The sequence below is a fragment of the Plectropomus leopardus genome, chromosome 12, assembly GCF_008729295.1.
Source record: "Plectropomus leopardus isolate mb chromosome 12, YSFRI_Pleo_2.0, whole genome shotgun sequence".
Lineage (NCBI taxonomy): Eukaryota > Metazoa > Chordata > Actinopteri > Perciformes > Serranidae > Plectropomus > Plectropomus leopardus.
In genome coordinates, this window is record NC_056474.1 from 17,942,479 (window position 1) to 17,958,190 (window position 15,712).

The 15,712-nt window shown below is 42.1% G+C and overlaps 1 protein-coding gene across 2 annotated transcripts in view; it reads left to right on the forward strand.

Moving 5' to 3' along the window:
- Positions 1-15,712, forward strand: part of epha4b (eph receptor A4b) — a 108,463-nt gene that overhangs the window by 85,671 nt on the left and 7,080 nt on the right. For both annotated transcript variants that reach the window (XM_042498541.1, XM_042498542.1), the window contains exons 14-15: positions 7,665-7,726; positions 13,479-13,688. In XM_042498541.1, coding sequence (XP_042354475.1) covers positions 7,665-7,726; positions 13,479-13,688 — 272 coding nt within the window. The remainder of the gene's footprint in view (positions 1-7,664; positions 7,727-13,478; positions 13,689-15,712) is intronic.

Consider the following 15,712-nt stretch of genomic DNA (forward strand, 5'->3'; position numbering starts at 1 on the left):
TGCTCAGTGGCACTTAGGCCAACAATAAAAGAGCAAATGCATATGCATAGGCTTTTATCATGAATATTAATAATTCATAAAGTTAATTGGATGTGTTTTTTAGCCTCATGAATATGCAGCAGCATGCATATTAAGAATGAGACCCCGCTGCATTTCTTATTCACTTCCTCTCTTACTCTGTCACTCTTCCTCTCTCTCTCTCATTGTCTAAATAATGCTCGATGTTAACTATGACCTTTGGTTAGCAAGATTGAAGCAGTTTGTGGAAGTACTACAGATTTTTTTTTTATTCACGCAGGCAGACATGTAATTATAGCACTTTCTTTTCAATGACACACACCATTCTGATTTAAAATACCAGAATAAATTCAACAATTACTGACAAAACCTTGAGATTTTCTCACAGAGGACAATAACGGAGCTGACAGTGGAAATGTTGGCTTGACAAGCAACTTAAACATAATAACTCTTTACTTTGTGCTTTATGAATCTAAAAATATGTTTTGTGTGTGTTGTTTTTGCCTTGTGTGCATGTAATGAGCGTCTGTCTACTTTTACAAGCATCTCTTTGTGTCTGCTCTTTTCACCTGTCTTCACGGCACATTGAGAAGCTGATAGAGCTCCTCAGAAACAAATCTCACCAGCGGAGCAGTAATTTCACAGGTCACAGCCCAGGGTGCGTATGTGCAAGTGAGGGGGTGAGAGTTGAGATGGGTCAATAATTCCTTCAGGCCTTTTTCTCCAGCACCAGCTGGTCCCTTCACACCACCCTCAGTCTAATCAGGCAGGCTGACCCTGACTGCTCTGGGCTCAGGTGTGTTGGATTGGTTTGTGTAGGTGTGAGTAATAGTAGAATCAGCAGTTATAGGAGTACTATGGGTTGGAATAGTACTTGTTATTACAGTTCTGCTGTGGTAGAGCTGGTACATAGACATGGCAGCAGTAGTAGAAGTAGCTGTGATAGTACAGCAGCAGTTTTAACAGCATAACTGGCAGTGCTTATAGTGCTGTAGCAATACCAAGAGGACAACAGACAAGAAATAAGTTGAATGTCCTCAAGCTAAAATACACTTATTTGCTTTCTTGCTGATACTTAAACGAGAGCACCACTCTCATATTTCTCTGTTAAATATGAAACTGGGTCCTTAGCTTAGCATTAACACTAGAAACAGGGGAAACAGCTTACCTGACTGTCCAGAAGTAACAAAAAGTCCTCAGAAAAACACCAGAAGTCACTGCTCACACTGAAATAGTGTGGCACATAACCCTGCAACAACAACAAAAATAGCCATTTTAATGCTTTCCCTTTTTGTATGGATTAAAGACATTGAGACGTATTAGTTAAAACCAGTGGTGGAGATAATTAGTAGGTATAAGAGGTATTCTCACTTCTTCTTTTGGTCGTTTACAGTATACCCACCATTCAGCTAAAAAGCCATCGTAATATATAGGAGAGTATACCCATCTTATCAAGTACCACAACACCACAAGTTAAAACCACTTTTCCACTGGGGAAAAAAAAGCAGTAACACCCACTAACATGTGACTTAGGCCTTTAGCAGGACATGTTAAATCTTCAGTAGCTCTGTGTATTCATCAGCCCCAGCTCTAATCAGCAGTGATGAGACAACTTGGAGGACACATATACGCCCCTTTTTCTGCGTGATGCCACAGTTTGACGTTTGTCTCCTCTGTCGGTAACTTCTATGGCTCTTTGTCGTCGTAGCTACAAATGCCACCAATCCCTGTGCCAGCAGAACTCGAACATTGTTATAAATTAGTTGAGGCATCAAGTTTGAAAGTAATAACTGACAGATAAGATAAAAGAATTAACCACCATAAAATTTTCACTGGCCTCCTTGCTGCTCTCTCCTGTTTCCTCATGTGCTCTGTGGCAACAGAAAGGCATATGTTTCTACTGACAATTGTAAGTGACTATTTTGAGTGGATTTTCCACTCTGTCTCCTCCCATTTCCACTCAATATACTAAGCTACGGCAACCTGCTGGTGGCTTTTTCTATATATTTAATAGACAGACATGAGATCAACATCTGACTCAAAGAAAGAAGGTGAATAAGTGCATCTTTTGAAATAAGAAGGAAATCTTTAGATCGACTGATATTGTTAGTGATTGATCTTACAAGTAACTCTGTCAGCAGCATACTAGAAGCAGTACAATGACAAGTACTAATAGTACGGGTTATATACACAACTTTGCAGTTGTAGTAATGGGTTTTAGTAATGGTAGTGGCAGTTGTGGAAGCATTACTTATTGTAGTGGTATTTATTTGAATTTTGCAGCTTTATTTTGTATTGCTTATTTTGGCTCTATGTCTGCATTTTTCTTTTTCAGTTGGTTCTGTGTGTGCGTCTCTGTGTGCCTGTGTGTGTGTGTATTCTCTCCGCTTAAAACCTCATAAGCCCCCAGCCCCTGCCATGTGCCACTCTAATAACCTACTCTGCTGTCTGTCACCTGATTGTTGCTATTGTCATGCTAATTAGGGCACCGCATGCGGGGAAAAAAGAGAAAAAATAGATCTTTCTTTTCTCTATCTGTCTCTCTACACATCAGGAAAGTGCAGCAATCTGTCCCCTTCCCTCTCCCCTCCCTCCCTCCCTCTCTCTCTCCCCTCCATCTCCTTATCTTCCCTTCATCTCCCTCGTCCCTCATTTTATCCATCCGTCCTTTATGTGTTTTACAATCACTGCAACAATCGGCTCATTTGGAAAACCCTCAATTACCGAGCTCCATCTCATCTGCCCACATCATACACACACATTCACACACACGTACTTGCATGCGCGCGCACGCACACACACACACACACACACACACACACAAAAAAGCTATCCTACAAAGGTGCTGTGAAAACCAGCAAAACCACCCGTCTTCTGTTTGAGGACACTAGTGATTAGTTTTAACTGTGCGTCTTTGTGCGCTGAACAATAGGTGTTTCAGTCTTTCCTGTCAGAGTGTTTGAAATTATTCATGTTTTGAATACGTATGCAGATCTGTAGATTGGACTGAAGGGACGAATGAGGAAGAGGAGAAACAGGAGTGGGACATAGAGAAAAGGTGACAACGGGTGCAGGAAGGAGGGGATGGATGGATAAGATAGGACACAAGAGCGAGGAAATGAGAGAAGATGGGGCTTGAGAACAAATGAGGGCAACAGGAGAAAGATGCGCAGAGAGAGGAAAAGAGGGGCGGATAGGCGAAGGGGAGAGATGGTGAGGAGACAAACGTGAGGAAATGAGAGGAGATGAGAAAGCGAGGACAGGAGGGAGGAGAGGTGAAGAGAGGAGTGAAGATAAGGTTATTGAGTTTCTGTCTTACTGTTTCTCCGCACCCCACACCCTTGCATGGCGCTTCCCAGAACAGAGATCTGTCCTGTGTTAAAAGCACTGTATCACTTAGTTCAGAGCCATAGCATTAATCAATACAGCAGTTATTTCATTTTCTCGTTTGTACCTTGGGTCGTCTCATTCAATAATGCGGTAATGCGGCCCACTGGCGCAAACACAGATAGCCACCCATAATGTAATTGTCCAGATATATACAGACTGTATCACTTTCATTTACACTCACAAACACACAAAGAAACAGCCTCTCTTAATGTCATTAACCAGATACGCTGTATACGCAGTCTGCAAAACTTTGAAACACATACACACGCACGCACACTACATACACACACAAGAGTAATTCACAAATTATCACTAGAGTTGGGTTGATTTCCGGTTTTGCCAGTCTGCTATGGTGTACAAGCTTAAACTGGTTTAATTGTATGAAAACTGTCATAATCACATGTTCAGGCAAATTAAAAAGTATCTGATATGAGCAGCCTGCACTGATGGCAACACAGGGCTAAATCCACCTTCAGCTAATCGGCAATATGACAACAGGATAAACATCATATTATGTTTGTTCATAAATAGACTAACAAAGCCACTTTAGTGTCTGACAGCAACATTAAGGAGATGAAATTTCAGTGGAGGTGGGGGAGGGGAAGAGTGGAGTTTGTTTCCTATCAAGTTTAAGTGTTATCAAGTTTTTTTGGGGTGATGAAAGGACACATTGTAGAGTTAGTCTCTAAATAAAACTGACCCAGTATGGCAAAATTTTAGATTTGAAGCAGATGAAAGCGGTGTCCTAACCGGCTGCAAGCGACGCAGTGTGCTATTTGGAGCCTAACTTTTACCACCCTTTTTCAGTTTATTCCTGTCACTGGCTTAAAGCGCCACAATAGATGAAGGATGGCAGATTCAAACTCTGAAAAAAGGAACTATCTATATAACACTTTATTTCCCCTCAAAAACCTAAATAGGGTTGCAGCTGACTGCAGGCAGATTGCCAGAGAGCTGAAAGTTTCCAGTAAGCTCAATGACCATCGCTAATAACGAGCAAGGCTACCTGCAGTGGGCTATATTGTCATTTTCAGTAAAGATCATAATAAAAAAAACGTGTTTTCTGCTCCAAAAGTACAAATGTAGGAAGATGGCAAGTAGGGTACCTATCTTTTAAGTGGTTACGTTTCCAGGCGGATCTCAAGCACACAGCTGATAGCTAGCCTTCATGGTTTGTTTACATGACATAACTAAGGTGTATATTTAATGGATTCAATGTGGACAGAATGCTGCGATGTTTGATGAAGCAAAATGATAGGTGGACACTCATTTACTGTTATGACACACAAACACTTTCTACTTTCATGTTATGAACAGCTGTAAAAGAAAAAAAAAGAGCAAACTACTCACTGATCGTTCTATAACACACTCCACCTGGCAGAACATCAATACCCAATCTGTACACACACACACGCACACACACACACACACACAGTGGTGTTTTTAACGCCACAAACTGCTGTGTTCTTTCTAAAGGCGATGAAAGGCTAGAAATTCGAATGAATATGAACATGATTAGTTAATTATGTGCTTTCAGGAGGAAATTAAGAAGTGCTAGCAAATGTTTGGCAGAGACGACGAGTTGAAGAGGCTCTGTCCTGCCAGTGTGTTTTTGAAATGTTGATGACTTGAAGTCGCAATAAGATGTGAAAGGGATTCATTGAGTGTGTGTCTGTTTGCACCGGTGCTTGACATAAAAAGACGGAACAAGCTCATATACAGTGTGAGTGCGGGCGGTCGGTTTTATTGGTAACCTCTGTTATCTTTCAGAATTGCAGGGATAATTCTGTATGGCAGGTGTCCAGATGATGGCTAGTGATAGCAGAGTGTGTGTGTGTGCGTGCGTGCGTGTGTGCGTGTGTGCGTGCGTGCGTGCGTGCGTGTGTGTGCGTGCATGCGTGTGTGTGCATAAGTGCATGCCAGGCTCACATGGTCCTCTCAGCCAACACAACAGGATGAATGTGTTTTATTGTGCTTCTCTTTTGACCACATCTAACACCTTGGGCCTCAAAGTAATATTCTCCTTCACTGGTGACATACATGGGCTTACACACACACACACACACACACACACACACACACACACACACACACCTCCCTAGGTGCTGACAGAGTGCTGTGAAGAGTCAGACCTCCTTTCAGTCGTGATCAATCCCATCAACTGTTTTTATCTGTTGCCGTGACAAACACACACAGAGGCACACAGCACACCCGATCGGAGCTGAAATCAGTTGGTCATCATCGTGCCGTCCCTCCCAACTTGCCATGCCCTGAAACCAGCTCTGTCTCTCTCTCACACACACACACACACACACACACACACATACACACAGAGCGACACACCACACGCAACACAGGCCCCGTGTGGAGATAAATGTGACCAGCAGTCCTCACCCCCAGCAGAAGAAAATCCAATTCTCTTTCACTTTTATCCCTGAGACTAATGTTACTGTCAGAGAAGACACCACCACCAGAGACCAGGCGACTCTGTTTGTGTCTCTGTCCCTGTATGTGTGTGTGTGTGTGTGTGTGTGTGTGTGTGTGTGTGTGTGTGCATGTGTGTGTGTTTGTCGCAGTGAGATAGTGAATTCATTTAAGGTGATGTATTGCTGTCTTTACCTACAATCTCACTGTAGGCCTCGGTGGTGTTGTTCCTGCCTTTCCATGACAAGCTTTTGACCTCTCCTCTCCTCTATTCCTTTTCCCTTCTCACTTCTCCTTTTCTCCTCTAATCAACCCTTCTTTTCTCGTTCTTATTATTTCAAATTGTGCTTGTTTTCCATTATTGGCCGAATTCACATTCCTTTCTTTGCTGTTTTTTTTTCTCCAGTACTGTAGCATGAGTACTTGAATATAATTTGAAAATGGAAGTTACTTAGAAAAAAAAACCCAAAATAAGTGACGAATTAAAATAAAATAAATAAAAACACGTAACAATTACAGTTAAATAACATTTTAAAATGATCAATAAAGACAGACAGAAAGAAATAAAGAGTTTGAATGAGCCCCTTGGAAGGGAAGGTGAGATTGGGATTCTGGGGGGTAAATTTTGTAAAGAAAAAAAAAAAAAAAAAAAAAATCAATTTTTTCTGTTCTTTAATTAAAGGTCTAGTGTGTAGGATTTAGTGGCATCTAGCTTTGAGGTTGCAGATTGCAACCAATTGACACTTCAAACATGAATGGCCCTTTCAAGAGCTAATGTTTAGTTTGTCCCTTCTGGGCTACTGTAGAAACAATACTGCGGGCTCTGTGGAAGAGAACGAGCTCCGTATGAAGATAATAAACACTTCATTGTAAGGTAGCAAAACATATGTCTTAGCTTTAAGTGATTTTAAACTAATGAAAACATAGTTATGAATATTAGATGTCATTTCTGCTGCGTGATCACCCTAAATCCTAAACACTGGACCTTTAAGAAAAGATTGCATGAGAAGACACTCTGTCTCTACTTCTTTCCCTCTCCGTCCCTCGTGCTGTCTTTATCTCTCCCCCAGGTTTTTTCCCCAGCGTCTCTGAGGTCTGATTGAAGAAATGTGACCTATTCATCACAACTGACATAGTCTTTGTGTTTACAAGGCATGCACGCACACACACACACGCACAGGCGCACACACACACACACACACACACCATTTGAAGTGTACTTTGCGTGTTTGCTTGTGATTTGCGAAAGCTCGGCTGTAGGGGGGCGGTGCCCAGGGAGAACCCTGTAAAACAGGGACAACTGCTGTTTTTGGTGTGTGAGTGTGCGTGTGTACATGTGATTGCAGGTACTTTGTTAATCATTTGTAAGCCCCACCAGATGCCATGCAGGGGACCATAGTGCGCGGGGCCTGTCAGTCAACCACCCCTTCATCACACAAACACACACACAAACACACACTCGTGCAGGTGCAGGTGCATATAGCGATCCAACCACAACCCCCTTCCCCCTTGAGGCTGATTAGTATTCATGAGATCTCATGAGGCCCCTTAATACACACACACAGACACACACACACCGACACACACATATTCTGGTGGATTGGTCCATTCTAATTATCTCCTGGCGTTTATGGAGAGGGCTGATTAGAAGCTGTCAGTGTGACTGATGACGACATGCCATGTTATCCCCCAGAGAGAGGCAGAAAGACAGAGGGGAGGCTGGTCACAGCTGTGGACTCCACTACTTCTCTGTCCTCGTCTCTTTATAGTTGTTGTCTTTTTTCCTTGTAATTCTGCTCCACTAACAGCTGCCTTATTATGTGTCTCCGTAGGTAAACCTGTGATGATCATAACGGAGTTCATGGAAAACGGATCTCTGGACACTTTTCTCAAGGTGAGTCACGGACCAGCTGGAAGGAACACGGCGCACACATTTCCACCAAGGTCAGGGCCTCAAGTCTTTACTAAGGTCATGTGGAAAATGATGTCCCAGCTGTAAAGTGTTTGAGTTCATTCCCCCAAATTGCTGTACTGGAGGGCACATTCTTTTAAAAATATATAAAAGGTGCCAGACTGAAATTGTCTTTAATCTCAAGCCGGAGAATTCAATTTATAAAAAGTTTTCACCAAGGACTTATGTTAACAATGAGCCATTAAAATAAACACTATGCCAGACAATTAGAGGTTATAAACTTGTATTGAGCCACATTCTCTTTTGCAGTCACCACATTAATGAAGTATTTTTCTCTTGGAAAGCTAGTCTTTTTACAAAGTGATTCTGTCTATGCAGTAGAAAGATGCAAATACTTTTGAAAATTTTGCTAAATGACCAGAGACAAAGAGCTGTGGCATTTGCGTTTCCTTTAGAGATACAGTACTTTTATACCTGCTGCTATTGCACTATTGAACAAAGTGAGCACAAGATGCACTTTGTCATGACATTCTTAGTTCTTCTTTAACTGTTCTTATTTTTTGATAAACTATTTTAATACTAGATGATACTTGTTTTTATGCATCTGTTTTAATATCTTTTTATTTTGTGTACTTGTGATGTCGTGTTTTGGATTGATGAATTTCCGGTCTGCGCAACAAATTTACCCTTGGGTACAAATAAAAAAACCTTGAGATAGTAAACCCATAACCACAAGAATACACTGTGCCACACTGGACAAATAAATGCTCCTTCTGGTGGGTGATGTAATATGGTTTGGTTTTGGCCAGGCCCCTAAAAACGCTGCTTAGCTGTGAGCTGTGCTTCCAATATTTCCAAGTTGCCACTCATGGTATTGCAGAAAAAAAAAAAAGCTCCTGCAGCCCTATGGACAACCATCATGAATAGGGTGACTGTAAAACTGTTGACAGAACACCTCAAACTGCAAACACGGTCAATTACTTTCTGTCATGAATTTTTGATCTATGGAGGTTTTAAAGTTATAAAACTCTCCTCAAGCTAAAAAAAAGCAGTTTTAAAAATCTGTTATTTCATCATGTAAAGTCTATGAGCAGACCGGGAACTCACAGGCGGAGCCAGTGGGAGAAACACTACTGCGCATATTCAGTGGGCCGCATACCCTTAAGGAAAACCAGAAAGCTAAGAAAGAAACCTTTTTGATTCTGGCATATGAGCCAGGTGAGCAATTTCATTGGACTGACTAGGCACCATCTTGGTGCTCAGTATCTCGGAGTTGTTCTACATGTATGGTTTTCACCTGCTCATCCAAAAAAACATATGACCACCTACCGGTAACATACATTCAATCAGGAACACTCTTGTCATAGATTAAAGTATTTATTGCAACAGATGCAGAAATGCTCCCTGGATTAGACGAGTAGCATGCAACGCCAAAACAGGGAGTGAAATGTAGAACACCCACACCCCACATGTACACAAGAGTAGGCGAAAAGCTAAACATTAAAACATGAAATACCACTGTGAGCTTTGATTGATGATTGGACTCTGAATTAGAAAGGTGGAGGCTCGGTTGGCTGAGGCAAAGCTTTTGCCAGCAGCGGTGTGTGGTAGAATTGGTGCAGCCGTATCAGAGAGTTGTTGTGAGAATTGTGATTGATGTGTGACTGATTAGAACGATGATTCAATCAGTGGGCTGTCAGCTGATCACAGCTGCGGCATATGACTTCCGTGTCCTGCATTAACTAATGGGATGCTTCATATCTCATATTACAGTTAAAGAGTAAGCTAAAATATGTTTCAGAAAACATGTAAGGCAAGAAGAAGACAGAATAAAGAATCTTTGTTCATATTTAATCAGCACTGCTTAGTTCACCGTTTGATCTCAATTTGGCGCCCACTTCCTGTTTACAGATGAGCACAGAGATCTGAAGCTGGAGGAAAGTTTAAAGGGATAGTTCGGGTTCACGCCCCATCTGTTTCTGCAAACTGGGGACTGGCCCAAGGCCAGCTACCGTATGTAATACACTGACTATACATGAGTATCTCATACAGCCCCACCTCAAAAATCCTTAAGTATTCCTTTAATGTAGTTCATATACACAAACTACCCACACAAAGATGGCTGAAAATCTTCAAAGTATCCCCATAAAAGATCATACATTATTTATTGTGTGACGCTAGGAATACGAAAAAGGCAGCACATCATCACTGAACGGCCCACTGTAGAAGAATAGTTGCCATGTATAATTTTGCATTATGTGAGTTTAAGTGATAGAAAACGCTAAGGCAGCGCCTTCAAGTTCGGAGGCTTGCATCATCACTCGTAGACCTTCAGGCAATTGAGACTGCTTCAAGTCGAGCAGTGCGGTGTACGTGCAGTGTAAGGTGAGAAAGTGGTGAATTTACAGCTCACAGCAAGTTAATATAACACAGTCTCTGGCTTTTGTGGGTATACAGTGTCGGCGAAAAATGTCGTTGTGCATGTACAATTCGTCGATAGGGGTGTAACACTGAATGCCCACCTGAGCCTGTTCAAACTTTATAACTCTATATGGAAAACAATGACTCGTCAAATATTTATAATCAACAGTTGGGTACTGCCCTAGAAAAAACAGGAAAAAAGTAAAATTACTACTGTCTTTGTATCAGTGAGTATGGACACAGAATTGTATGAGAACAGAATGATTCAGGCGGATGAGGGACCTCCCCAGGCTTTCATCACATGATGTCTGATACTGGGTCTATGAAATGCACTTAGTGTCCATATCCCAGAGCAGAAAACAGCAGCAGACTGCTGACAAATGGGCAATAAAGCAAAGAAAGTGTATTGCTTTGTGAGCAACATTTGCTCTGTCGGGGAATACAAAAAATGAACAGTTCATGTCAAGAGCAATGTAATACCACAAAAGTCAGAATAGCAGCCGAGTAAAACTACAAAAATAACTTCAGAAAAACCAAAAGGAACACAGTTTAAACATGAATACATGGAGAAATACAGTTGGCTTAAGTATTTCCAAAGACATTTGCTGATCAGGCCTCTGAAAATGAACTCTAAAGAGACTGGTTTAAAAGAAAATACTGTTTGCAGAGCAAGTGAAAGACTATAGAGTTTAAATCCATGCCAGAGTATAACAAAACTAAGTCCTGAAAAGCAGATTCAACTGAAGGTTATTGCTGAACCCCTTATCAGTGAACTGATTAAAAAATCTGTGGAAGGAAGTCTGCAAAGGTATTGCTTTGTTATTGAAATCGACATTATGGCATCGAGTTAGACAAGCCTGTCACTCAATATGCCATTACGTGGATTGATGTTTTTAAAGAATTAGTCCTAAAAGCCTCCCTCCGAAACATATCACAAACCTGCAGGCTTATGGAGTCTATTTGGGAAATCAAGATGTAATTTTTCAAAATTGATAGAAGCATTTCTTAAAATGCCAATTACATAAACAAAAGCGTGGATCTTTATTTAATTGCAGATGCGGAAGACAAGCTTGGTGTTGTAAATTTTGATAAATGTGTTATTTATGATTCCTATTCATCCAAAAATATGCGGCAGAAGTAGCAAACATAGCTGTATTGATTGAGCTAAGGAGCCTTGAATTGGGTTTCGCAGACGCCCAGATGAATAGCTTGTTGCAGCCGTGGTGCGTCTCACATTGAAAGTCCCCCTGATTCATATTCAGAGTTGTTTGTCAGCCAGTAAAATCACTGCAGTGCTCCAAAGCCATTAAAGCCTGTGATGATAGGCCCGTCGCTAAATAGACACCAATCCCATCAGCAACACTGAAGTAAAATGAAATAAAATCTGAGGGATAAAAAAATGGCCTGAAACACACACACACACACACACACACACACACACACACACAATCACAAAGACACACACACACGCATGTTGTGTGTTACAGTATGTATTGTAATGAGGGTCATAAAGAGTGTCCACAGTGGCTCAATATAATTATGGAATTTTATGGGTTTTACAGCTCATCCGTGCTCCTGGCATCCATATGTGTCTTTAATTATGCTGGCCATTTATTAAGCAGTCATCCCTCGGAAATAACAAAACCACTGCTCTTCCTCTCTTATTCTCATGTCTCTACCTCCTGTACAGTAGCCTTTCTATAGTCTTTAGTGCAAGCTACACTGTGCAACATGGATCTGAAAAGCTTGGGTACGACATCAAGTTTGATGTATGCAGACTGTACAATGACAACTGCTACTGAATTGCAGACTACGACGTAAGTCCATTAACGTCAATACTCAAGAACAAAACGTCATCAGCGTGCGTCATCATCTATGTCCCTGTAGTCGTTAAGAGAATAATGAAACAAACATGAATTCAGCCCGTGCTATCGTGGCCTTATGTGTGTCAAAGTCTGAAGAAGAGGTCGTCGCTGGGTAAAAGAGGCCAACTTGGCATGCCAATTTTGCAATGAGAGTCTGAAGTGAGTATTAGCATCCACTAGCATTTAGCATTCACTAGTAGTGTCAGGATGAACAGTGCGTCATTTCATGCAGCATTGCTACTGGTTGGTTGGTAGATGTAGGTCATAACAGCAGTCCCGCATTGGGATTTTCATCCTAAATTTGTGACACTGGGTGTGTGACCATGACAATGGCCATCTTTGAACCTCTCTTAATGCCGCGTTTCTTTTACAATGGTCATTTTTGTCTGGGACTGACCAAAAATCGCACAGTGTACACCAGGCTTTAGAAAGTGTCTCTTCTGATAAAAACTTAAGTAATATGCCAGAATTTGCCAAAAGTCTCATTTGCCATCGTCACCTCTCTCATCCATCTCCTTCATCTCCTTGTCTAACCTTTCTGCCCTGCATTTGTCTCCTCTCTCTTTCCCTGCCCTGCCCACCCTTCTTCCTCCTCCTTCCTGGCAACGCAATGTGGTGGGCAGATTGATAGAGGAAGTCTGTAGGTTTGTTAGACAGTCCAATCAATCAGCATCTCACAAAACCACCGGCTAATTAACTTACTCCACAGCTGCCGAGGGAGTGAGAGAGAAAGAACGATAGAGGAAGGGAAAGAGGAGGGGGGGCCACACAGATGCAGAAAGATGAGGGAAGATAGATAGATAAATGGAGATCGAGTCAAAGTAATACAGAGTTCTCTCTCTCTGAAACAGAGACTGAGGACAGACAGAGATGGATGGAGGGAACAGTGAGACAGAGGGAAGGAGAGATGATATAAAGGAGAGAGGGTGACTGATAACATGGATGGCTTTTTAACGGGGACCGTTGGCCCAGGGCAGAAATAATTGGCAGAGGAAGGTGAGCTGGACCATCATCGATCAACAGGCGCCGCACTCTGCCAAAGACAGCTCAAATCTGAAATCCAGTGAGTTCTGCTTGCACACACGGTCAGTGTTAGAGAGGAAAGTTTTGTCTGCTCTGTCAGATCCAATCCTCTGCAAGTAGGATTTTTTGGTACTGCTCTATTGATCCCCGGGTAGAGAAATTCATCTTTTGCTTGCCGCCCTGCAGAGAGGTCAAAGCGGAGGGTTAGCAGGAGCTGGAAGGGAATCAGAGTCTGGCTCGGGACATCTCAGTTGCGCGGATTGTTGCCATCACAGACGTTTGAATCCTGGCTCGAACCTTCACTTCCAGCTGAGGTTGTTGAAGGACTTGGCTGTAATCACTGTGCTGCTCTGGTGCAGCTTAATGTCAGCATTTACACTCTGTGCTGTGTATCAGTTCGCCTCTCTCCTTGTCTCTTGCTCCAGAAACATGACGGCCAGTTCACGGTGATCCAGCTGGTCGGCATGCTGCGTGGCATCGCTTCAGGTATGAAGTACCTGTCAGACATGAGCTACGTTCACCGAGACCTGGCAGCGCGGAACATCCTGGTCAACAGCAACCTGGTGTGTAAGGTGTCTGACTTTGGCCTGAGTCGGGTTCTGGAGGACGATCCAGAGGCTGCCTACACTACAAGGGTAAGACACACTCTCATGTGCTGCGGCTGTCATAAACAAATGTTACCTCCAATTACAGTTCACCTCCTTATTGACCTCTGTATAGTTGGATTCAGTCCAAATCTAAACCAGAGATGCATAAAATAATCTAAAAATAGACTGGAGGATGATTAGACCTGTTAAAAAATGTGGTTGACCCGAACAGACCCAAAAAAAACAAATAATATGTCATGTGTCTCTCCACACTCTCCTTCTCACGGTTAAAAATCTTCGACACACTACAAACTGATTTCACTTGGATCGACTCAGGTATAACCCTCATTCAACACTCATATGGACTCAAAAACAAGAGGCACAAGAGGCTGCTCTTCACTGTGAATGAATCCTCCAAATTACATTTTCTCTGCATTCATGACTCAAAAGGTGGCCAAAGGGTGCGATGTGAAGCAGTTGAGAAAGTTGTTGCAAATTTCTTCCGACACGGGGTAGTGAAAACCCAGCGTGAACCAATCATGCTTGTTTTGATTCCCACAGGAAACAGAAAAAGCACTTCAAAACAAATGTGGGAAAAGCTGATCACTGCAGGCAAAGCCACTTTTCAATGCAATATAACTTTAACAAGCCACTTGAAAATGATGCATGAAAACACATCACTCAGGAAATTAACCACTGTGTTTGTTTTCCAGAGTAGAAATGGGAGAAAATTACTGTCCAATCAGAGCTGAATATGTACACTGAACAAAAATATAAACGCAACTGTTTTGTTTTTGCTCCTATTTTTATGAGTTGAAATAGATGGTGTAAGACTTTTGTCTATTGCACACAAGACCCATTTCTCTCAAATTTGTTCAAAAACATGTTTAAGTCCATGTTAGTGAGCACACACAGGTGTGCCTTCGGATAGTCACAATGAAATACTGCTCTAAAATGTGCAGTTTTATCTTGAAAATGACATTTATTAGGATTTCACATGACTAGTGCTACAGAAATGCATTTTTCAGTCACAGACACCAGCAAAGAATCAGTCAGTGTCTGGTGTAGCCACCACATGCCTCATGTAGTGCGACACATCTCCTTTACATATAGTTGATTAGGTTGTTGATTGTGGCCTTTTGAGTGTTAGCCCACTACCCCCTTATCATGCCTTATCATGCTACACTATGAGGTCATGGCTACGAATAATTTGCATGATAATGGGTGTCGAGATCTCGTCACAGTGTCTCAGTGAGACGCACCTGTGTTCCCTCTCCATAGCTTGTTCCAGCCCATACCATAACCCCAATGCCGTTGGCATTAGCAAATCGCTCGCCCACACCAAACACGCTGTCCGCCATCTGCCTAGTTAAGTGAAAACCATGATTCATCCATAAAGAGAACACTTCTCCAAAGTGACAGATGCCACTAAAGTTGAGCCATTGCCCGCACAAGTTGGTTTTGATACACTGCAGTCAGGTCAAGACCCTGATGAGGACGATGAGCACGGAAATCAGCTTTCCCGAGACAGTTTCTGACAGTTTGTGCAGAAATTATTTGGTTGTTCAAAACCAGCTGTTGAATCAGCTGTTCAGGTGGCTGGTCTCAGATAATCCTACATAGACGCTAGACGTGGAGGTCCTGAGCTGGTGTGGATACACGCTATCTGCGGTTGCGAGGCTGGTTGGATGTACTGACAAGTTCTCAGAAACAACACTGGAAATGGCTTATGGTAGTGAAATGGACATTCAATTCACGGGCAACAGCTCTGGTGGACAGTCCTGCCTCAAAATTGTGACATCTGTGGCATTGTGTCATGTGACAGAAGTGCATATTTAAGAGTGCCCTTTTATCGTGACCTTCCCAAGGCACAACCTTTGAGTAATAATGTTGTTTATTCAGCATCTCAATATGCCACACCTGTCAGGTGGATGGATTATCTTTGGAAAGGAGAAGTGCTTTGTAACAGATTTTAACAAATTTCTTAAAAATACTTGAGAGAAATAAGCCTTTTGTGTGCATTGAAAAACTCTTAGATCTTTTACTTTAACTAATGAAAAATGGGAGTGAAA